The sequence below is a fragment of the Embiotoca jacksoni genome, unplaced genomic scaffold (assembly GCF_022577435.1).
Source record: "Embiotoca jacksoni isolate LCO1_2020_lvr unplaced genomic scaffold, fEmbJac1.0.p SCAF_2, whole genome shotgun sequence".
Classification (NCBI taxonomy): Eukaryota; Metazoa; Chordata; class Actinopteri; family Embiotocidae; genus Embiotoca; species Embiotoca jacksoni.
Window position 1 is genome coordinate 20,059,274 of NW_027185340.1, and position 24,903 is coordinate 20,084,176.

At 41.4% G+C, this 24,903-nt stretch overlaps 1 protein-coding gene across 3 annotated transcripts; it reads left to right on the forward strand.

Annotated features, from left to right (window-relative positions):
• The first annotated feature begins 1,620 nt into the window (after positions 1-1,620).
• ints6 (integrator complex subunit 6) lies at positions 1,621-24,812 on the forward strand. Of its 3 annotated transcripts, none has more exons than XM_069154967.1 (19): positions 1,621-2,056; positions 2,201-2,278; positions 2,851-3,000; positions 7,881-7,970; positions 9,739-9,922; positions 14,424-14,549; positions 14,889-15,040; positions 15,947-16,099; positions 17,432-17,564; positions 17,799-17,893; positions 17,984-18,094; positions 18,573-18,788; positions 18,985-19,111; positions 19,265-19,407; positions 19,510-19,696; positions 20,252-20,305; positions 20,404-20,769; positions 22,434-22,527; positions 22,762-24,812. In XM_069154967.1, exons 1-19 carry the CDS (start codon positions 1,946-1,948, stop codon positions 22,853-22,855), a joined length of 2,664 nt encoding a protein of 887 aa, XP_069011068.1. In that variant the 5' UTR covers positions 1,621-1,945; the 3' UTR covers positions 22,856-24,812. The 3 variants fall into 3 exon arrangements, with proteins under 3 accessions (XP_069011068.1, XP_069011069.1, XP_069011070.1); XM_069154968.1 differs by having other exon boundaries at positions 2,201-2,245; XM_069154969.1 differs by lacking the exon at positions 20,252-20,305.
• The last annotated feature ends 91 nt before the right edge of the window (positions 24,813-24,903 follow it).

The window sequence follows — 24,903 nt, forward strand, 5'->3', positions numbered from 1 at the left end:
TACAAACCATTTGTACTGAGAATATTTTTACTTTAATCAAGATGTATTTGTATGCAGATCCTAATCCTCTATATAAGTAAAATTAATACCACAAAAGAAAAATGTAAAAGATCTGCATTCATGTTTAGATTTTCAAACTTACTTTTGGGTAGTTTAACTTACTGTAAACCAATTAACCTCCATTAATTAGCCTATAAAATAAGATAATCATGTGTTTTGTGAGTACACTACAATTTTAAACTGGAACATAACCTGTCAAATAACAGAGTTTGAGGGACATAAATGGAGTAAAGTCACGTCAAATTTGTACTTGAGTCAAACATTTAGATAAATGTGAGCTACACCTCTACTTTACTGCAGTGCATAATATTATCAGTAGGTTTATTCTGGCAATAAACAAATCAGGTACACAGTTTTTAATCCTTGATCAATCCAACTACAGGAACGATTTTATTCTGAAAAACGTGTAAGTGGAACCGGAAAATGAACTATGTGTGTCTCGCTCCAGAGAAGTCCATCAAACAAGAGGCAATAGACCTTCCTCCTCTTTGCTATCGCAAGCCACCGGATGCATTCGTCTTATTTTTGCGGAAGTGATGATACTTTCCAAGCAGCTACATTATGTAAATTGTGTTGCACAATCGTGCACGTCTGGCTGAGTGTCATGTGGCATTAAGAGTGCACCCTAATCAGTCAGGATGACGTGTAGCATTGTCGAGATCGATTGAAATAATTCACTGCGTACTAAATAAGTTTGGACATTATCTCAGGAAACTACAGATCATGTTTGTGCAGGGCCAAAACTGGTAGGAAGCAACAATACAAGTCTGCCCTACTACTTAAATAAACGTCACTGATGAAATCTTTTTTTAGGAGAGTAGTTTTACTGTCTGAGTTTTGGTTATTTCACACAGCCTGTGGGAAAGAAAGGCAAAGTATGGCCATCTTAGGATTGCAGGGTGTGTGTGTGTGTGCGCGCATGTCAACCCCTTGCAGCGACTATTCAGCTAAACCTGTTTTTCTCGCAGAAAGGGGTTGTCTATATTTGGTAATCACATGAAAACCAAGTGTCACAGTGCAACCGAGTAGTTCCTTTGCACTCCTGGATTAATATGTCACGGCTTCTTTTTTTTTAGTTGATATTGGCTGTCTTTGCCTTCAGTTTTTTTTCTCTACAGTCTACAAGGATTGTCTTTCACAGTAGCCCACGCCCGTGCAGAGGATGAAGTAAACGTCGATTATGTAATCAGCTCTCCGGGCAGACAAAGTCCCATTCCTCAATAATATTACCTCAAATAACTGCAGCAAATGCTCCTAAAAAAATAAAAAAATAAATTAAAAAAAAGGAGTGCATCGCCACATAATGTTGTGTCCCGTAACACACAATGTATGTACTGAATATTTTCCTCGCATTCCTGCCTCTCGGGCTGGAGCAAGCATGCGCACCAGACGCTCAGCTTTCGGCCTTATTTGGATATGGTAATGAGCGGCTCCGGACAGCCAATGAGAAGCGAGCGTGCGCGCAACGTGACGGTGAAAGACCGCTCGGGAGGCGTGGCCTGGCGCGGAGCTTCGGTTAAAACCAGTGGACGCGACACAGCGCACTCAGTGTAGGGAGAAGCAGGGACTCTCTGTGAGGGCAACTTTGTGACTATGAAACTTAGGAATATTTACAAAATATTGTAAAAAAATTATCAAAATCCCTCGTGAACCAATAACCTGCCCCTAGGGTGTGAGGTTTTTAGTCGAGTCCGCCCGGAAAGGGCTTCGACACTCACTATTCTGACACTTTTTTTGGGAAAGAATGTGTGAGACAGACTAGTTAGCCAGCCAGCTAGCTAGCTGAGGGGTTGACACAGGCGGCAGGAGAACAAAAGATTTTTTTTATCGTTTTGGCCGGTTGTACTGACACCAAGTCCATGCAGAACGTGTCATTACCATCACAATGCCCGTTTTACTTTTTCTGATAGACACGTCCGCTTCAATGAACCAGCGCACCCATCTGGGCACTACCTATCTGGACATAGCAAAAGGCGCTGTTGAGACTTTTATGAAGGTACTGTAAACTACGGGACGCGCCGAGGTTTGGACACCCCGAGCGGGGGTCTGCGGCTCGCGTCGTCGTTGTACTTGTTTGCGAAGCTCGCCTGTCAAACCCGACCTCTCGATAACCGTGAATAATTCTCTACTATGTCCACAGCTCAGAGGGAGAGACCCGGCCAGCCGAGGGGACCGGTACATGTTGGTAAATTTTGAAGATGTTCCGTTCGGGATAAAGGTAGAGTCTGCTTTTCGGGTCATGTCCGAGCTTTACATTGCCGCAGATTGACTGTCCTCCCGTCGCGCCACCACGTTGTGATCACTACATCGATTGTGTCGCGAAAAATCTTCAGGAGGAGCTTTTCGTACCCCTTTTAAAACATGGCCGACATTTTGTTTCAATGTGAGCAGCAAGGAACTCTGGGTGTTATTTATACAGCGAGTTGATATCTGGGGGGGGAGGAGGAGGAGGAGGTGGAGGAGGTGGTGGTGGAGGTGGGGGGTGACAGAGTAGCCTACTTTACTTCTTTAGACCAAATTGCCACTTTAGTCGCGGCACACATTGCGACTTTGTACTTTAATGATCCCAAACCAGCCTGGGAGGAGGATCAACGTCCTGCTGTCAAACTGTGATGCGGGGTGACAGAGGGGGAGCGACCTGTGGAGACATTAATCAGCTCAGACTCACCATAACAACGTTCAAGTTAACCATTGATCTGTGTAGAAGTGGTCTGATGGGGTACTTAATGCGACTGACTTCCTGCTTGTGTTATTAACACTGGTGCTTTGTTTTTGTTTTTGTTTTGAAAGGCTGGATGGAAAGAGAGCCACGCCACCTTCATGACAGAGTTGAGGAACCTCCAAGCAACAGGACTCACAGCTATTGGCCACTCCTTGAGGACCGCTTTTGATTTACTCAATCTCAATAGATTAGTGACTGGGATAGACAACTATGGACAGGTATGTAGCACTGAAGAGGCAGAGAGGGAAATCAGGTTCAGAAAGTGCTGTGACAAGCTGCTATTATATGCCCCCCCTCCCCCCTACAGACCCCCACCTCACCCACTCCCCTTCCCCTATCCCCAGTCTTACAAGCATCAACCACCTGCATACTGTGAACCCACACATTCTCAGTCATATGACACAAACATAACAGAACCTAAGTTAAAAAAAAAAAAACAGGAACAGTTTATTTTCACTTCAGTAACTGTCGATTGATTTCACCATTTGTCTGGTGACTGATTTTAAATCCTGGCTATCTAATGGCTTTGTTCATATTTTTTTTTTTTTTTAAATCTACAGAGATTAGAGTTGTAAATTAGCTTTTAAAGTGCATGGTGAATTTAAAATTAGAGGGTCTCTCAATCTTAGAGGCATAAACAGTTTGCCCAGATTTACACTCAAAATAACTGTTAGTTACACTTAGTTGAAACTAATGCAGTCTAATTACACAGGTCTGCGTTAAATCTTTTTTATAAGGGCTGTAATGTTTACTTTTATTGAAACTCTTTAGACTGGTGTCATTTTGATTTCATAGCCAGCTTGGGGGTGCAGCTGCATTGTATTGCGTTATCCTGAGCGGTACTTCTGATAATTGACATAAACTGGTTGGACAAAATATTTATAACACTTTCAAAATTGCTATTCAGTTGAGTCTTAACATAGTTTAAACAGAAAGTAAACATCATCTAAATCAACGTAGGATTTATTTCACGGTTGTTGATTGAGAGTTTATTAGTTTTAACCAGATCGATCTAATAAACTTGCTGTTACTGCGGGCTCTTGTGAACCAGAGGTTTTTAAGATTACATTTCCCTGGTTCTCTGTGCCTTGATAGATAAATTTTCAAGCTTATTGCGAAAGACATTTTTGTATTTTATTCGAATGTCTAATGTTTCATGGATGCTGTGATTCAGGCGGTGTAAAGTTCTGCATCTTTTTTTTCTTTTCAAGTCAGTGACACCCATCTCACGAGAAAGCCTTTGAATAATTCAAATGTTCTGTTCACATGATCAAGAATGCGACTCACAATGCAAGATAAAGTAGAAATGTGCTTTAAACCATAAATTATTTCAGCTGTTCTACACAACTCGGTTTTAACTTGTGAATTTGAAAAACAAGTCTTTCATCCAGCTGAACGGCAAAGTAGGCGTGAGTCACAGCTGTAAGTTCTCATCCACCTAAAATTCACTGCAGAAAAACATCCGTCCAGCCCACAAAGTCTGTAACTGATATGGAGTTACTGTCCCAGGTTCAACAAGTGGTGCCTAATGACATCACCATTTTAAGTCCAGTTGTAGCAGCTGAAAGTGAATTTGTGTGTGAGAGGGGGTGCAATAAATAGAAGTTGTGAGGATGTGTTTACAGTTGTAGAGTGCTACTCTAATGTCAGCCTAATGACTTATCTGAAACAGATGCCGTAAACATTTCATCATGCTGGTTAGAGTTGCACAAAACAACCAGAGTGGCTCTGCTTGGATTTAGTCTCTTTAGAAAGAGAATAACAACAGGAAGAAGCACCTCGCGCTGTAAGATTTACTTGTCTTCTGGCCAGAGTTGAAGCTGAGGTGCAGTTTTCTTGCCAGTGGAACAGAGCGGTCATTATTAATGCTAAAAGTCTCGTCCTTACCCAGTCTGACTGCTCGCTGAGTCTCGCAGTCGAGTCAGAATCTGGACGTCTGTTTGGCAGCGTGGCGATATGCGAGGAGGATGGAAGCAATAATGAATGTTTAACCAGTATTTCCTGAGTAATAAATGGAAGATCCCCACCACGCAGGGTAATGCATACATACAGCATACATAATGTATGTCTGACACGCTCTGGTTCTTTGAATGTCAACGCTGTCACAACTGCTTGATCTGATACGGTCACATGTGCCTGTGAAAGCAAACAGCACAAGCCGAGGTCAAGGTTACGCTGTCCTACTCGCCGGTGACGTGTCATGACAATAATTAGAATTTATTAACAAGATCTCTCTCCTCTGCCTTTTCACAACTCTCTCTGAACAGATGGGAAACTCCCATTGCAATTACTCGTAGCTAGTGTATTTTGCTAATCATAAGTGTTACCGGGATTATTGTTTAAGGGCTGCAATTTAGGCTTATTTTTAAAAACTGATTTATCTTCTAACCTCTTAAATAATTAAAAAATAATGTGGCCACTTTATTCTGATTATTTTGTCTGACCAACACTTAAAGATATTCAGTTTATAATCATAACAAAAAGTGTCACATTTGAAAAGCTGCCTTTTTGCTTCATAAATGACTCAAAAGATCCATTTATTGCTATATTTATTTAATACTTTTCAGCCTATTGATCAAGTAAGTCATAGTTTCAGCTCTACATTAGTGCATTATATCTCTTATGAGCCGTTTTGTGTAGTCGTCTTTCTGTTTCCCTTAAGTGAAGCTTAACCAGTTTGCTTGAAAGGATTTTTCCAGGGAAGTGGAACAAGTTTGCTTCTGCTTACAAATAATTTCTCTGAGTAAACTATGAGGTCGGCTGTTTGTAGTCCCGTTTACAGTCATAAGACGTATGGAAATCCTGTACATGCTGTCTTTTTTTATCAGGACTCTTAATGGTTGGATTAAAACGGAGCATGATGTTGGTGATAAACCTGATTTCATCTGAATCGGCACAACGACAATCTGAGAGTCAGTCATTTCTTGTTCAGAGGCGCTGTCAGACTGAAGCTTTTCAGATGAATCTCTTTTCTTTGAGCCGTCAGAGCTGACAAAGGCTTCACCAGTGCTCTGATGACTGCACACTGTTTGTGCTTTTCTTAAATTGCTTTAACAGCTGTAAATCAGTGCCGAAACCAAAGTGATTTGGTAGCCTGTTTTTCGATGGCTTCGTGTTTAAAGTGCCACGTATCATAACTCAGCATTGTTCACTTTTAATCATCGTTTAATCATAAAAAAAAGTCAACTTTGATTTTTTTTTTTTCTTTTCTTTTTTTCATCGCTTTATTCAAAACTGCTCAAAGTGCAAGGCGTTCGGTGGGGTAGAGAGCTGGAGAGCGAGAAGACAAAAGGTGGGGAGTAAGCTAGTGGGGGAGTTAATATTGCCCTGGAGTGCTTCTGTCTACACTAACAAAGAGCCCTCCAGGTTGCCAGGCATCTGAGATGACTCTCCCCTGGGAGATGAAGACGGGTATGGAGGGTAGAGAGCGAGACAGCCGGCGGGTAATCCTGAGACTGATCACAGTTTCATGAAGAGAGCAAAAGGGAGGAGCAGGGGAAGGATGAGCATGAGGAAATGATATGGCCGGTGATGTTAACATGTCAGCAGCGGTGATAAACAGCCATCTAATGGAGCTCCATCATCATGGCGCTCTGTGGTAGACCAGAGATGGACTCAGCAGTAACAGTAAGCATAGACAGGCCTACATTCAGACTGCAAATAACTGTTATTATCATGATCAGTTAATGGGTTGTGTCATTATCATAATTAATTAGTTATTCATTTAGTCAGTAACGTTTCAGGAAGTAGTGAAAAATAAGTCCGAAGAGATGACTTGTAACTCAAATCTAAAGTTATTCAGATAAAACCACATTTGCGAAGCTTGAACCTTCTTTTTGCTTAAAATGCATTATTGATCATCAAATTATTACACTGGCTTTCTAGACTGCTCTATGTCTGCTGCTCTTCTGTATCATCAATATAGTGTTTTGTGTTGTCCCAAAATCTCATTTTAATAGGGTTTTTTTTAAGCCCCATTATGTCCAAAACCTAATTGCATAACAACAGTAAAACCTAAGGATAAAATCATTCCTCGTCTGTGCAACTTAGCCTGATCGCCAACTCATTAGCATGCTAACAAAGTGGCCGATATCATAAAGGGATTTTGGGGGAAAGGAGGGAGAAAACTCAAATGTGCCAGGTTGTCATGGATACCTACAGCGCAGCAGATCTTGGTAGTATCCTGCTCTGTTTACTTTGGGGCTGTTTGTGTAACTGGACAGATCCCATCATTCAGCAGAAAGTGCAGCCCACAGGTAGAGAGTCCAAACTGAGAGGGTCCAGCTCCATTAATAATCGCAGCGTTGTCAGAACAGGGCGGCCTTCATCCAGCCTGCCGTGAGGTCTGACTGCTGACGGCGCTCGTCGGGCTGCCGTTTGAGGTTTTTCCACCAAGTTGTTCTGTGGCCTTTGTGGTAGATCCCACCAGGCCTGATGCATGGAGATAAATGCGGCGCTGCTCCAGTTTCATTTTATCAGTGTGGAGTGCTGATGTCGTGAAATATTGTGGGGGCTTAGCAGAAAAGAGCTCCTCAGGTAATCTTCTCTGCCATCGCAGAGGATAGAGTGAGCAGTATACTGCAGATGTACACAAACACTTGTCTCTGAGGTATAGATGCAGTCACTGCACTACAGACTGTAGCCTACTGTTTCTATTTATTATTCCCTCGAGTTAAGGCTCTGTTTCACAGACCCTTTAACTTAAATAGGTCCCCTGTAAGTTATCTGTATAATGATGCATTGACTGGGATTATTTACGCCTCGGACGACCAAGTGCCATAAATACACGTGCTAAATACCGGTATTAAGTGTGTGTGTATTAACACATTTAACTTGTTTTAAATTGTAATTTAACCATAAAGTGATGGTGTCATTTGTTTACTGCTTCTTTGTAGCGTTTAATAAGTATTTTTAGTGAAGTTTTTATTTTTTTTTAAGCTTTGTTTTTTTTGTTTTTTTTTTGCTGGTTTTCTTTGTGCAAAGTGTCCTTTAGTTTACCTAAAAGGGCCTTAAACTGAATTAATTTGGCACATTACTTTCATGGTTTAGTATTTTAAACTTAATAATCTCTTCTTTTTTTTTCTCTCTCCTTTTCCAGGGAAGGAATCCCTTTTTCCTTGAGCCTGCTATCATCATTGCAATCACAGACGGCAACAAGTTGACCAGCAGCGGCGGCGTCCAAGAAGAGGTCAGCCAACATCTCCACAGAGGCTTAGGGAGGTCTCAGCCAATCAGGAGCACTTCCTGCATGGTTTGATGACAAGTCAGCCGTCTGTCTGATTACACAACCTTTACCTTAACACAATCATCACAACTACTTAATCACACCCTTTCCTTTCTTCTGTCACTGAAGAGGCTAAAGATTAAATCACAGAGTACATGTAATAGTTACAGTTGGAATCATCCCACGACAAGAAAAAAAAGCAAAACAGTCCGTCCGTATTGTTTTAATCACAGCTTCGTATCTTACCCGTCTAGCCGTAAACTACCCATAACATAAATATCATCGTTTAAGGGAAAAGATAGAAACTAATGGTAGTCATTATTAGCTTTCTAGTCTTGTCATGATTAGGGCTGCAATTATTTTCTCAGAAATGTAATTGTTTGTCCCATAAATTTCCAGAAAATCATACAGAAAATGCGTCGTACCTTCCTTATCCCAAGCTTTTACATTAACAACCGGCAAAAACTTTCTATTTACTGTCCTAAAAAGCTAAGAATACCAACAAATATTCAAATTTTAGAAGCCACAACAAGTCGAGTTTTTGCATTTTTATTTAATTGACACAAACAGTTGTTTTTATCATTAATTACTCCACCTATTGAAACTAATCGACTGATCCACTGGTCTTTAAAAGATAAGAAAATAGTGTGAAAAGGTTGCACAATTCCTCAGGATGACGTTTTTAAATTGTAGAGATATGTAACAAAACTTTACATTTGATCATTGTTGTGTAGCAGGATCCAGTAAAAATGCAATTGTTTTCTCCATAAATCACTAAAATAGTTTTTTGTAATAAATTTACTCCCTACACAGAATAATTTGAATGCTGCTTTAGCTCTTAATTCTGATACACGAGTTCAACTAGAGTTAGTAGTGTGAGCAGATTATAAGATGAACTCACCCAACCTTGAATTAGTTATTTCTGCCTCTAATTCTTTAAGAGATTTCCTCTGCATCTCCCACTCGTCTAATATGTCTGCTGCTCCTCGCTGTGAGATGGAGACAACTTGCTTCCAGTTAAACACACCTTTGAATTCACGAGTCTGCAGCCACAATCTAATTTACGGCCTTGCCAGTAATTCCAGTCACGTTAGGCACGAGTTACCAAGTGAGGTTCGGTAATTTGAAAGTTTCACTTTTAATTGCAGCTCTTCTGACATTATTATGACCCTATTTAAATGTTTGAGCGGCTTATGAAATGTCCGGAAAGAAAATTTATGAGAATATCCGAATCTGTGTTTGAGAACGGTGTGATGGAGAGAAGTCTGTTACTGGGAAGGTTTTCTGGATCAGTGCTGTGACATCTTTGAGTGGCACTTCGGTCACCTTGGATCTGCAGGTTGTTTTGTTTTCATATAGACTACAACCCAGACTGAAGATAGGAAATAAAAATATTATCTTCTGGACAGTTTATATCATTTTATATTGTAGACTATTGAAATCTAATTGTAGGAAGTCAATTTAATTTCCTACATGTTGCCTGAGAAGCAGTCTATTGACAAAATAAATAAATGGGATTATCTGTTTTTTTTAGATAATGCAGTGGGTTAAATAACTAAATCATTCTGTAACTTCATCAATAGTCCAATAATAATCTCGCTTGTTAATGTTCAAAATTGGCCACAATAGTCTAAAACAACCGGACATATTAAAAAGAAAAGTACCTCGATATAAATAGTATATCTCGTCTCATTTAATGATTTGTTCCTCCTCCTCCTCCTCTGCTGTCCAGCTCCATCTTCCTCTGACCACCCCGCTGCCGGGTAGCGAGCTGACCAAAGAGCCTTTCCGCTGGGACCAACGCCTGTTCGCCCTGGTGCTACGTATCTCCGGCAACGCTTCGGTGGAGCCCGAACCTCTCGGTGGCGTCCCGCCGGACGATTCTCCAATCACCCCCATGTGTGAGGTCACCGGAGGTAGGTGGTCTTGAGTACAAGCTGGTGTTTGGTTGTTGGATAATATGTGTTTGTAGCAGTGCATTGTTTAAAGGGGCATTCTGCCGATTTTACACATAAAGATCAACTTATTTGTTATGAGGTTCACTTCTCAGCCTGTGAATACAGCTCTGGTGAAGCTTTGTCACGTCTTTGTTGTGAGCTTGAAAGAAAACCTGCTGTATAAATTGGAGATGAGGAGGTTTTACAGGAAGAGAAGCTTTAGTGAAAGATGCTGCTAAGCTGCATTATGGGAATTGTAGGCCTCTGTGTTTTTGGTGCTTGACAAATTGCCTCCCCCTCAGACTCTGCTTCACCTATAGACTGTATATAAGCGGAGGTAGCTTACAGGTGTGACAAGTGAGGCAAATGCAGAAGTGCCTTAAAATGCAATGCCACCGAATACCATTAGGGGTTGGCTAAATATAAACTCTGGCTCCATAGACTCCCATTCAACTTCTCTTATGAACTACAAAGCATTCAATATTTTACACAAGTTATTAGAGTCTCATTCACTAAGATTCACTCCTTCTTCTTAGTTTTCTGGTGGTTCATCCCGCCCTTAATTTATTGTTAGACCTCTAAAAGAAGTATGTTTGGGGCGGGGGGGAGGAGGTCTGTTTGATTGACAGGCCTGTTGTGAAGTCATGCTTCAGCTATCGGTGGGCGGGATGTAGTGTCTTCAGGTTTTCCAATCAGATCCAGTCAGACCCACCGCTCGCTCCTCCAAGGCTCGTCCAAATATGGTCACTTCTGGCTCCAAAATAGCAAGATGGCGAAAGCCAAAATGTCAAACTCGAGGCTTCAGAACGGCCGTTCAGAAACTAATGGATGACGTCACAATTAGTTTCCGCTTGGCTTTACCACATATCGTACAGATTTTATGAAAGCAAAGTTGTAAATCATAACATTGCCTCTATGAGTTTATTATGTATTGTCTCTAAATAAAAAGTCCTATTTTCACACTATTTTTATTGCTACACATATACCCCGCCCACATGAGGTTAAAGATGCACAAGTTAGTAAAAATTAGATAGTGGAGGCTGCACATACATACATTTTAAATGATACTATGAACAGCCCAATAGTTATGAAACCCCTGCTTCAAATCCTAATAAAAGAGATTAACTTTTTACAGACAAGAGAAAAAAATAGAATAAATTGTCATTTGAAACATTTGCTTGAATTGAAAGGCTTCAAAATCAGACAAGGCTTCCAGATATTTGATCATCTGTGCACCAGAATATTTAAGTTACTTGTTCTTGTTGTCAAATGACCATAATGTGTTTTATTTAATGCCCCAAACAGTTTGTAAACGTCTCTCATTATAACCTTGTTTTGGAAAAGCATCACGTATGTATATATTCCTAGTCGGAGTGACACGAGCTTAAAATCTGCAGCGGAGCCCGGTGGAACATGCTGGAACAAGCTCAAAGTATTTATAACGGCAGATCAAAATAGCTATTTGTTAAATGCATTCTGTAGCACAACTGATGAATCATCTGTGTCAGCACAGAGAAAGGGGAGAGTAATGCATGTGTTTTTTTGGAAAACATGGTGATAGAGATAAAGATTGCCTTGGCAGCTGCTTTTCCTCTTCAGTGGAGGACAGCCTTGAGCTCTAGCTTCACCACCGTCTTGCTCAACATTCAGAGTCATGTTTACAGGTTTGCCAACGGGACACAAAACAACCCAGTACAAAAGCAGTGAGCTCTTATTTTACCCACAGCTCTGCTGGAGATGTTGTGGAGGTGATCAGTGCTTTGTTCAAGCGTACTCGAGTTGTGATTGTTGATTAAGGTTAGAAAGACAGGATTTTCCCTCCCGGGTCAGGACTGGGACCGTCTTTGTCTTGCTTGTCAAGAAACTTTCTGCAGGGTTCCCGCGGGTCAAGGAGTTTCGGGGAACATCAGGGAACTTTTCCAGACACGGAAAGTCAGGGGTTTTGATAATTTTTTGGGCTGTGGACTGTGAATTTCAAGAACTTTGGCTACAAAATGATGACTTTTGTTAGAGAAAATACTCAGAGGCTTGGTTCAAAATCAAACATATCGGACATTTATTCTTGCAAGAAGGAGCAAATACATGTACACTCAAAAAAAGGATGCCCAGCATTGCTCAACGTCACTCCTCCGTAGGGCAGCTTTATACAGTGTGACAAACAATTAACAATCACCCCCATTTCCTTTGTATCTGCTTTCCTATGGTAATACTGAGTAGACTTGCAGGTCACAAGATAAGGACACAGGGGAGTCGTCAGTTGGATGTGGAAAGTAAAACAAAACGAGTCACTTGCAAATAAGAGAAAACAAAAGAAACCTTTCGGAGCCACTTGATAAGAAACTTTCACTTGCAAATAAGATGACCACATAGAAACTTTCGGAGCCACATGCAGACAAGAAGAAACAACCTTTTTTCTTTCCATCAACTTTATAGACTAAGTGATGAAGATAGACCTCAGAAATGCTGAATATAAAGTTTGTAGAACTACTATAAATCAATCAACCATGGGAGCGAGAGCCTTTTGCAGCCACGCCGACGGTAAGGAGCATGCTGGCTTCTTATCGTTCCCATGTGAAAAACTTTTTTTGCACAAGGCTGTGTGTGTTTACAGGGGTGCACTGGCCTAGTTGTGTGTGTGATCATAACTGTGCAGGGGACAGTGTAAACTTTTGTACTGAAAAACACTGTGAGCTTGCGAATTCATTTGAATAAAATAATGTAGCTGTTTTTCGTCTGCTCAACAAAATGCCAGTCCATTTTTTGTTAATTATAGGTCATTGAATTTTAGCTTTTTAGTCGGTGAAGGTTGGGGAAAAGTTGGCGAATTTTTTTTTCTGGCCAGTGATTTTAATGTGTCAACCCCACCGGACCTCGACTGCTTCCCTACCAGCTTCAAAGAACTTATAGAAGTCGATTTTTGTCCTGGCCTGTCTCCAGTCCTCACGCTGCCTGGTTGCAGGAAGCAGCCGGTGAGAGGAACAGACTAGAACGATGCTGATGTCAGGTTAAGATTAACACGTATAGAGAACAGAAGCACGGCAGAGCTGCTCTCTGTCGCAGTCAGTGGTGCTGAATGCAGAACATGACACAGCTCCATTGTCCGTGAGAGTCTACAGTACATGCTGCCTGTCCATTACTGCTGATGGCAGACCTGACACAAAGCCACGGCCTATTGAAACGAGCAAGTGAATGGGTGCACAGCAAGGTCACTGGAGGTCAAGTTGGAGGCAGTAAATGGCCAGGAGGGTAAAGTGGACCAATCAGCTGTAGCTCTGTAAGACAGGGTGTTAGAAACATGGTGACAGATGCTCAGACAAATAAGCTCAAGCATATTCAGAGTTTTTCAAGAAAAAGTACCTTTTACATCCACTGATGTGGAGCCAAAAAGATGAGCACATTTTAAGTAGAGAGCCCTTTAAATTGTGTGTTACCTATAGCCAGGCGCTACACTGCACTGTACATTTAAATAGTATTATGGGCTCATCTTCCTCTGAAAGTTAGTTTCATTTTGGGTTCATTCGATTAATGTGATTGAGATACATAAAAAAAATATATCAAAGTGCTTCTCAAAATTTATTCTTTCAGCTTAAATTCTTTTTAAACAAATAGCTCATGGACATTAATTTTTCATGAGTGCCCTTTTTGTCTGCACTCTAACTCGATTTTCACACTGTTCATTTTGCACATTATGTAGCCCTCTAACTGTGATTCATAGCAAGTAACCACAGCTTGAAAGTAAATGTGTACATTAATCTTTTCATTCAACTAAAAATTTCAGTGATCTGAATCTGAAAGTTATATTACGACATGAAGAATACATAATCGGTCTTTAAAACTTTAGTTTTAGTTTTTTTGAGTTTTGTTAATTGTTTAGATTTAATGCTGTACTGATCAACAGATTAATTATCCATCTCTATAGTTTCATGGAGTTTTCCAGCGTCCTCCGGCTCATTATTTTCATTTTTATGGCTCATTTACTGCGTGCTATCAACAAACAAGCTCTGATAAAACACCTGTATATTTTACCTGACCAGCAATCAAACAGCAGACAGACACAATCGGAGATGATGAAGAAAGTGGGACATTTAAAACCAGATGTTTTTTGCTCAGTTTTTGGTGGAGACCAAAACGGAGCTAAAAAGAGAGCAACTGTTAGCTCAATATTAATCTGGTTGAAACAAACACAACATGAAAAGAATCAAAATGTTTCTCCAGGTCTGAGTGTATAATTGTGTAAATAGGCACCTTTTTGTTAACATGTTTGCGTGATATGAGGTGAACGTGAGGAGAAAATGTTATTTTCAACGAGTATCTGCTGCCCCCAAGAGGCCGAACAATTTGTTGATGCAGCTTTAAAACTGCTAAACCAAAACAGATTTGAAAGAATGCATATTAGACGGGTGTATAAACACTTAATATTTACAGTGTTGAACCTTGTCCTCCGCTTTGGGGTTCATACATGTTTACATGTGCGTTGCAGGACGTTCCTACAGCGTGTTCTCTCAGCGTATGTTGAATCAGTGTTTGGAGTCTCTGGTGCAGAAGATCCAGAGCGGAGTGGTGATAAACTTTGAGAAAACGGGACCCGACCCTCCTCCACTAGAAGGTAAGAGACACCTCTGTTTGTTTTTACGGAAATGTAATTATGACTTATTTCTAAAAAAGACCTTTCTGACGTGCTGTGCTGCATCCGTTTGATTAGAAGCTCTTCGCTGCCGCCTACTCGCTGTTTGAGTTCTTACTGAGCTTTTCTTTGCTGTTGTTCATTAACAGCTGGTGGATGTCACCGTTTAAACCCCCCACCCTCATATTTAAGTGCTGACACACTGTCTTATTTTATGAAGACCTTTTTATTGTGTTTCATATCTTGTAAACACCTTCATATCTGAGTCGCTGATGGTTGTTTCACCGGTGAAGTCGGCCTCCTCTGTATGTTCCCGCGCAGACGCTCCAGCGGAGGCGTCGAAGTCCGGGCTGCAGCCGTGGCACTGCTGTCACAAGCTGATCTACGTACGACCCAACCCTAAAACCGGTGTCCCCATCGGTCACTGGCCCATCCCCGAGGCCTTCTGGCCGGACCAGAACTCCCCCACGCTGGTAAGACACATGTGGAGGGACATTCGTGTGGTCAGCACTTTCTGTATTATTCTGTTATTTAGCTGTCAGTTTTCCTCATGACTCAGAGCAACAGCAGAATAGTCCTCAACTTCGTTTGTTTACATGGACACTCGACATGGATAGAAAAGAGAAGTTGTCTGGAACAATTTACAACGGCCAATTATATGACACCACGTAACAAATGAAGAAAGCGTGTGGGCCGGTGGCAGCACGCTCGCGCAATATCGTGTGTACACGTTTACAAGTTAGATTATTTCAATAAGCTGATGTGTCATTTGTTTTTATTTTTTATTACATTGTCAGGGGAAAATAAGCAATTAAAACAAGGGTGGGAAATTAAAAAGTCTTTCCCTGGAGTTGTGTCCTCTGAAAATAAACTGAACATTTTAATTGCTTAAACAAATACAAAAATCCGTGACGTAAATGGAGCCTCCCAGATGGTATCAGCAAATATTTTGGCTAATACGTGTTAAAAAAAATTTTTCATAGAACATAATGCAGAAAGAAAACTTAGTTTTGTATTAGCTCGTAATGATTAAATCAAGTTTACTGTTTCAGTGCACTGATGTCAGGGCGATAAACTGTCAAATATCCTGCCTCCATTACCTAACTCTGTCACGAGTGTCAAAAGTCTCACATGTGAGGGATCATTGAAAAAACTTGTGTCCATATGTACAGGATTGTGTCTTTTATACGGAATATCAACCGACATATCGTTGTTTTACTCCCTATCATCGGCGTCAGTGTCGGTCTCGGCTTAAAAACTTCAGTATCTTTCACGTTGTAGTCGTAACGCAAATAAATCAGGATACTTTTTGCAGTGAGTGATATTAGTCAATGTGCTGCCAGCATGTCCTATAACGGTGTGTCCCCGTGTCCACCCAGCCCCCCCGCTCCGCCCACCCCCACGTCCGCTTCTCCTGTCTGGACGCTGAGCCCATGGTGATAGACAAGGTGCCCTTCGATAAGTACGAGCTGGAGCCTTCGCCACTCACTCAGTACATTTTGGAGAGGAAATCCCCACACACCTGCTGGCAGGTACGACACCGTCACAAATCCAACACAAAGGAACACTTGGGGAGAAGAAGCGACGAATGCTTTTAACCTTGATACTGTCGTGTACGTCACATGTCACGTGCATGCTATCAGCAGTGATTAATTCGATGTTTCGTGATGTTAAAACAATATGTGGGTTGTAAGGTTTTCACTATTTCAAACACTGATTGAATCGACTCCGAAGAAGGGTCGAGAATAAGTTACTGACTGTATTATGTGAAAAATAAGGAATGAGTGAACGAGGCAGTGGTTTGTTAATACGCTGTCATGGCTAACTAGTATTAATTTAGTATTGTAAAATGATGAAATGTTACAGGCTCAACGTCAGACGTTTTTGAAAATGTATGTTATCATTGCTAATTCAAGGTATGCTAACATGATAGCATTCATCAATGCAGTATCAAACTGTTGGATTTCGATGAAACGGTATTTCCTCTGCTGCCACCTTCAGACCAAGATTTACACTGTTATCCTGCTAGTGCTAAGATGGTGTGTTCATGAGCAACTCGGAGAGTGGGAAAGTTTCGACCTCTGAGTGAGGAAGTACACCTGAACGCCTGCTGAACTGGGAATATCCGACTAGGAAAGTGGGAAGACTGTGTGAGGTCTGACTTCACATGACATGTGACCTGGTTAGCCTAGCTTTGTCTTAGCCTAGTCTGCCAGCTGTGTTAAATAAAAAATAAATAAAAAAAATGGCAACACATTGAAACATTATAGAAAGATGATGTTCAAATAGTACTGACCTCCTGAGCTCTATATCATCCCTGTGATGGTTTATATGAATGATGACAACGTTGTTTTCCACTTTTCTGTATTCTGACATTTTTAAGTAGGACGTTCCCAAACTTTCCCAACAGTCTGACCGCATGATGAGTCTACAAATAGTGAAATGGACTCTTTATTTTTCATCCACCTAACATTTGTTTTTCTCTGGTGTGCATCCTCATGAGATTTTGTGGACTAGTACACTGATTTGTGTATATATAGGCCATAACGGTAAATACAGAACTGGAAATTATTGTAAACTTGGTCCAATTGTCTGATGGAAGTTTTTTGAAGTGAAGGCTTTTTTTTTTTTTTTTTAAAGGGAAAGTTCCTACCTTTTGACATGAGGTGTATGAGAGTCCACCGACAGCTAAAGATCCCGTTAACAGTAATGCCCCAATTAAACTAGAAGATTGATAAACACAACTGAACAGACGCTTATTTGAGCCAGTTGACAACAACAACAAAAATATCTGCAGGTTATGTTTTTGTGTGCTGATAACAGAGTTTGAATGTCACTCATTTATCGACTTTTCTGTCTTCTAGGTGTTTGTTTGTAACAGTGCCAAGTACAGTGACCTGGGGCAACCCTTTGGCTATCTAAAGGCCAGCACAGCTCTGAACTGCGTCAACTTGTTTGTAATGCCCTACAACTACCCCGTGCTGCTGCCACTTCTGGGTAAGACCTGTGGATCCTTATCAAAACTGACATTTCCTCCTCGTTGCTTTGCATCTGTAAATAGAAATCTGCATGTGGGGCACCACAATAAGAGAATTATCAGTTAAATAATATAATACATCATCATTTTCAACAGGTTTGAGAAAATGGAACTAATAAATCTGATTTTGCTGTTGTATAACATGAGTTTATTACAGGAAGTTTCAGTTTATTTACTTTGCTCGCTTCCTGCAGACGACTTGATCAAAGTGCACAAGTTCAAGCCTACCATCAAATGGCGACAGTCCTTTGAGAACTACCTGAAGACCATGCCTCCGTATTACATTGGGGTCGGTGGAATTAGCATCATTTTTCATTTTCTTAACATACAAAGACCGTAAACGATCTTCACTCTTCTTATTGCTGCGTTCTCTCCGCAGTCCCTGAGGAAAGCTCTGAGAATTATGGGAGCACCGAACCTGCTGGCCGACAACATGGAGTACGGTCTGAGCTACAGCGTGGTTTCCTACCTGAAGAAGCTCAGTCAGCAGGTCTGTTGTTGATGCTGTTTGGTGTTTCTAGGTTTTGGATACTTATAACAAAGAATCTGTTTCATAGAGTTTTAATCTGTCAAATAACATTTGTTTTGTCGTGGTTTTTTTGTTGTTGTTTTTTTTTTTTATTGTGCATTTCTGGATTTTAAATCATAAAGTTGTTACTTTGATACTTTAGTTTCTTTGAACTGTTTCGTTAAAATTGAAACACCAGTCTACTTATCATCCCAGCTAGAAATTACGCAATGTAGTATTTTTATGTTGTTGTTCCCATAAAATCTTCTTTTAAGGTGTTCTCTAAAAACATTACAAAACATTTTGAGACTGTAACAACAAAACATTTGTGATGTTTTTAAAGCACACTATCCTCTCCATAAAATAATAACATTAAACAACATTACAAAAACTTGCCACTGAAAATTCAAGAATAAGGGCTTAAAGTTTCTCATAACATTTCATCCGCTCGCATTTCCAGACAAAAATCGAGTATGACCGCCTGATCGCTTTGATCGGTAAGAAGCAGCCACCAGAGGCCGGCATCAAGGTGCGATGGCGGGGAGGAGGCATATCTCTCGCCCAGCGCCGGGACTTCATCCAGCAGCTGCAGAGCCTCACAGGAGACGCCCCGAGTCTGCCCATGGAGCTCAACCCCAAAGAGTTTCAAGGCTTTCAACTGGCGCTGCTCAACAAGGTAACAGACAATTATGATTTCATTTTCATTAAACCACGAGTTTATAAATGCGGTTCTAATAATTATGTTGAAGGGCTTTTGAATCATTGTCTTTTCTCTCAGACTGCAAATAAGCATCTGTCTCGACCGGAAGAGATGTAATGTTTGAAATGGCGTCCCTCACGTCACATTCCCGTCTGTCTTGTGTCGTCCTCAGGGCCTGAAGCCTCAGAGCTTCAGGAATCCCTACGACATCCCTCGCAGCCACCTGCTCGACCAGCTCAGCCGAATGAGGAGAAACCTGCTCAACACCAGCGTCTGCGCTGTCAGGGGGCAGGACTCCGGTAAGTCACTGTAGAAATCCATCTCCTGCACTTATTTTAGCCGTAAATAGGCTCCTTTGTACCCCGAGCAAAAACGATGTCATGGTGAGATGAATTCCTCTTTAAGACCTCTCTCTCCGTGTGTGTTGGTGAATTTCTCTGCCCCCTGTTCAGACCAGCTCCACAGTGTGCCAATCGCCCAGATGGGAAACTACCAAGACTTCCTCAAAGCCGCGCCTCAGCCTCTTCGAGACGCCGACCCCGAGCAGCCCAAACGTTTGCACACGTTCGGCAACCCCTTCAAACTGGACAAGAAGGTGAGTCTAGAATCTGGATCCTCCGTCAGCAGTAACACTGATAAATGGAGAGTATTGACTGAGGAACGTGCGAGTCGATCATCTTCCCGACTCTCCTCGCAGGGCATGATGATCGACGAGGCGGATGAGTTTGTGACCGGCCCTCAGAACAAGGGCAAGAGACCAGGGGACAGCAACAACATGCCGGGTGGAGGGCCGAAGAGACGGCGCTGCATGTCGCCTCTGCTGCGTCTGGGCAGGGCTTACACCCCTCCGGTGACCCCGCCGGCCAGCCCGCGACCTCCAACAGGTAACACAATTACACGTCTTTTGTGCTGAAATGCTGATTGTTCAAAACACCTTCGCTGGTCACCGTTTCTTCCTTTTAAGTGCTCGTAACTTTCAATGACTCTACGGTTGAAACCAGTTCTGCTGACACTGTTTCTCTACATCACACTTCTTCATTACGGCATACAACGAGCTGCGAGTGTAAAAGTCTGTAGCCTCTTGGTTTAGTAATGATTGCTTGTACAGTGGCTTAATTGCAGGGCTCCATGTCATTCAAGATGATTCATCCCCAAATTCAATGAATTTAGTTCTGTACTGTCAGCATGCAGTGTTTGTTTGTTTGTTTGTTTGTGCAATCCAATGAACACTCGCAAGTTCTAGTACATCATTTTTTACCTCCAGTATTTCTGCCTTGATGTGAACACAGCTTTACACCATCTTTGTCTTCCCGTGACTTTCACACTCCACACAGCTTTGTGTCTCTAACTCAAACTACTTTCTCAAACTTGACAAAGCTTCTTCAGAGTGACTCGTGACAAGTAAACAGATGTTGATGTGTAAAATTGTTCCCCTTTAGGAGAAGTTACAGAGTCAGTCACAGCAGTGTTGGATGTTCTGGGAGATTTTACAGGTTTGAGTATGATCCATCCCACCAAGCCTGACAAACCTCATCTGGATGACAGTATTACAAACTAATGCTGCTACCTTTTTAAATCTCGTGCCCTGCAGACTTGGACGACGGAACTCCAGAACCGGACCTGATCATCAACCACCTGGACCAGAACCACTACGACTCGGACATGAGCTCGGACTCGGAGGTGGATCACCCCTCGGGACTCTGCGACCTCCAGGAGAACCACACGGCCGCGGATGCCGAGGGCCTTCGGCACAGGGATGAGGAGGAGAACGGGGGACCCCAGGAGGGCGAGCTGTCGCTGGGCAGCGAGGAGGGGGCGGAGCTTGTGATGATAGAGGACCAGCCGCCGCGCTACCTGTCGCCCGCAGCGCTGAAGAAGCACATTCACACCGAGACGACGAAGGTCAACAACGAGCTGCGGGCGCTCATCACCAAGGAGATCAGGAAACCTGGCAGACGTATGTAGACATGTGGGGGTCGACGAAATAGAAGGAACAGCTCATATGTAGGACTGGTTACTGATTACATGTCAGCTTTGCTCACATATAATCACAGTAAAGAAAATATGGATACACTTGAGTATTGCAATATTATTATAGGATACTGTATCGATTCTCAAAATCCCTGTATTGATTTTCAATGAATAGTTTAATTGCAAATATTTGTGGCAGACGGGGTTATTTTCTGTTTTTTCAACCCCGACCACGAGATGGCAGTCTTGTAATCTGTCTTCAGCCACTTGACTCCTCCACTCAACACATTAAAAACAATTGTTTTTACTTTATTTCAATAAAATTTGGCATATACAAAAATTCTTCAGTAGAAGCAATTCATTACGAACTGAGCTATAATATTTTTTAAATAGAAATCAGTAGAAACAACAGAAAACAACTAAAACTAAAACAATAGTTAAAAAAAAAGAAAAATAACTAAAGAGGTCAGAGCTCTTATCAGGATGCATAAACATGAAGTGAGACAGGAAATAATGCATAGTATGACACGAAGAAGCATATACTTCAACAGTTTTCCTCAAATTTAGATTTTAAAAATCACTATATCGTCTTGCTGACAGTATCACAATATATCTCAGTCTTGGTAAATTAAATCATACCCTCTTTATTGTGATGCATATCATATTGCCAGGTTCTTTACAATGTTTAGCCCCTTAACACCTGAAACTGAGAAATGTGCTTAAGCTGAAGTATCATTTGAATAAAGCCTCCAAGTTTATTGCAGGGCTGTTATATTTAATGGCATATTATTACACAGTGGTTTATGGTTTTACAAAAGGAGAAGAAAGAATGAAACTGGCTCATCCTCCCTCTTTATGTTTTAAGTCCTGTTTGTCCAGAAGAAACCACATAAGTGCACCTTTTTCTAGATTTTTTTTGGACCTGAAACAAAAATCAGTTTTTCTCTAAATCAGTGATGAAGTCTACATTATGAGTTAGTGACGCTTTATTCCTATTTTAACAGTATCTTTTATGGTTATGTATGTATTTGCCGTGTCGCAAATAATGACTAAAATTGGAATAATAACAAATGCACGTATAAATGAAAATTAAAAATATTTTTAAGAAGCAAACTAAGATAATGTCAATATGTACGGCAATATCAGAAAAACTTTCATAAATATCAACTGGACTTCAATTAATAGACAAAAAATTAATGATCAAAGTAATTTATTTGGCAAAAATATGACCTCGTTTCAGTTTATCAAATGAGAGGATTTTCAGTTTTTCTATAATTTCATCTTGAACATCTTCGATTTTTTTTTTATATGTTGATATCACAAAATGTGATTTGAGGGCGTCACTTTGGACTCTGGAAACTTGCAGAGGGAATTTTTCACTACTTTCCAGCACACTCTGGATTAAATGAGAATCAGTCGGTCAAAGAAATAATCCACATATGAATCTTTAATAGAAATAAGGATTAATTGCAGCTCCAAAACCTTGATCATCATACATTTTGTGAAGAAAAAAAAAGAGGCTCTTTTACATTGTTAGTAATTAGTATTCTACTGTATTTATAGAGAATTGGATTACGGACTTCAGCTGTCCTAGAAATATAACAATAATACATGAATTAATCTGTGTTCACGGTGCTCTTTGTGTTTCAGACTACGAGAAGATCTTCCTCCTCCTGAAGCAGATCCAGGGCACTCTGGACACCCGGCTCATCTTCCTCCAAAACATCATCAAAGAGGCGGCCAGGTACAAAGTTCAAACCCTCTTCTGATGTCACATCCTTACTTTTAACCCCCCGCTTTCTCAGATAGGCTGAAAACACATCCATCTGAGCTTGTGGTGGAGAAACCAATCACTTTTAAACTCCTTTAAAACATCTGCATTTTAAATAAGAACATCGGATTATGAAAACATCTCAAACTTTTTGTTGCCAGACTTATTTTTAATTGTCATGTTTTTTACTTTGGTGCCGTTTCAAAGGTTTAAGAAGCGCGTTCTCATCGAGCAGCTGGAGAACTTCCTGGAAGAGATCCACAACAGATCCAACAACATGAACCACGTGGACACGCTCTGAGACCGACTCATTGCTGAACCGAACCGAACTGAACTGATAAATGCACCCGACAAACCTCCACATCCCTCTGAACCCCTGCTCCACCACCCCTTCGCTGTACCGGGGCCCCTGCAACCATGAGACCAGACAGCATCCAGCTCTCAAACCCTCACCTCTTCCGTGGACTCCCATCTTTAAATCGACATCAGCGGTGGTGAGAATTACAGGCCGCACTGACCCTGGACGATGCAAGCCTGTGCATTTTTCAGAAAATCCGAAAGGGTGAGCGAGGAAGCATTTGTTTCTGCAGGTGAGGTGTTTGCCTATGCAATGAGATGTTTGACCTGTTCTGAACCCGTCGTCGGACGTTCCCCTCGATTATTCCTCCTCCCCTGATCAGACTTTTCCTTTTTATCTCACAAAGAGACAGTGGGGGAGGAGGGGGGGGGGGTGGAGTAAACCAGTTCTGTCACGTTTTATCAGTGACGAAGGATTCAGCCTGTGTGGTTGTGTGTGCGTTTTCAGACGACTCAGGGTCAAACGGGATCCGGCGGAGACGCTCATGAAACAGTTTTCTCGCCTCATGCCTTTTCATTTCATAACTCCCCCCCCCCCTCGTGTTTGTTGTTCTGATTTGTGGGAGTCTGTTGCTCTGTTTTGAGTCTAATTTATATGCTACACTCCGCTGACTGGAGCACTCCACTAATACGCTCTCAAACGTGGCTCCAACAACTACCTGCCAGACTGATAACTAACGTTATCAATAAGTAACTTAAGTGTTTTGACAAACTGAACAGTTTCTGGTCCCTGATGGGGGAAAAAAACTGGATCCCCAGTTTTTATTATGTGTGGAGACGGTACATTTAAAGGACCGGTGTGTAGGATTGACAGAAATGGAATATAATATTCTTAATGATGAAGGTATTATCACCTAAAACCTAAGAAAGGTTGTGTTGTCATTACTTCAGAGTGAGCTCTTCTCAACTACGTAAGTGGCGGGTCCTTTTCTCTGGAGCCCGCAATGTTTCTATAGTAGCCCAAAGGGGCAAACCAAACACCGGCTCTATAGAGGGGCTTTTTGTAAGTTCTGTGGCTACTGCATATTTTCTTATATGCTTGTAAAGGTGAGGCGAGGGCCGTTCATTTGGTTGCAATTCACAACCTCACCACTAGATGCCACTAAATCCCACACACTGCTCCTTTAAAAAGTCCTGTATCTTTTAAAATGCAGGTTTTCGAAGCGATCAAAGTAAAATGATCCTGAATGATGTAACATCATTGGTTAGAAATGTGGAAATACAGGGACAAAAAGCTCAGGAACTGACATTCATGCATCATAATCAGCAATAACATTGGAGCCCCGCCGCCTTCCCCCACACTTTACCTTTATTTTAGCCTGAAACAAGTGATATGCAACACAACACTGTGGTCTGCTGGTGTGTTGAAGAACTGAGGTGTCGGATGCCAGCTTGTCCCAACGTGCTGGGCGCTGCCAAATACCCCCCCCCCCCCCCGCCCCCCCTAACTTAACCCTCCCTCCGCCATGAATCTCAAACCAACTTTTCGTCCTTTAACCATGAAATGCACTTGTGTAAATTTGAGAATCCTTATTTAATGTAATTTAAAAGAGAAACTACCTTTTTTTTGTCGCGAATTTTCCTCAGTATTTCGGTCAACATTCTCAAATGTACACAAATAAGCCCAAATTAAGGTGTAGAGGTCGAGAGTTGATTTCGGATTCGGAGGGCAGCCCTCTTCCGTTCCCTCTCTCCTTGGACAGGGACCAAAATCTGCCATACTTGTCTTTGTTTGTGAAGAGGCCGCTACCAAAAGAGTATTTTGAATACACTGTAAAGATGTAAATAACCCTAGAGTACTATTTAAAGAGAATGTTCAGTGGAAAATGGCCTTTTTGTAAGTATTTCCATGAATAAAGTTTCTATTTTACACTGTGAAGGGCCGTGTAAATAAAGTGTTCTGTAAACATGTGACTCCACGTGCTTTTGTTTTTCAGTAACAGTGCGTCAGACAAAAAGATATATTTGCAATATTGGAAGAAAGAATCAAAG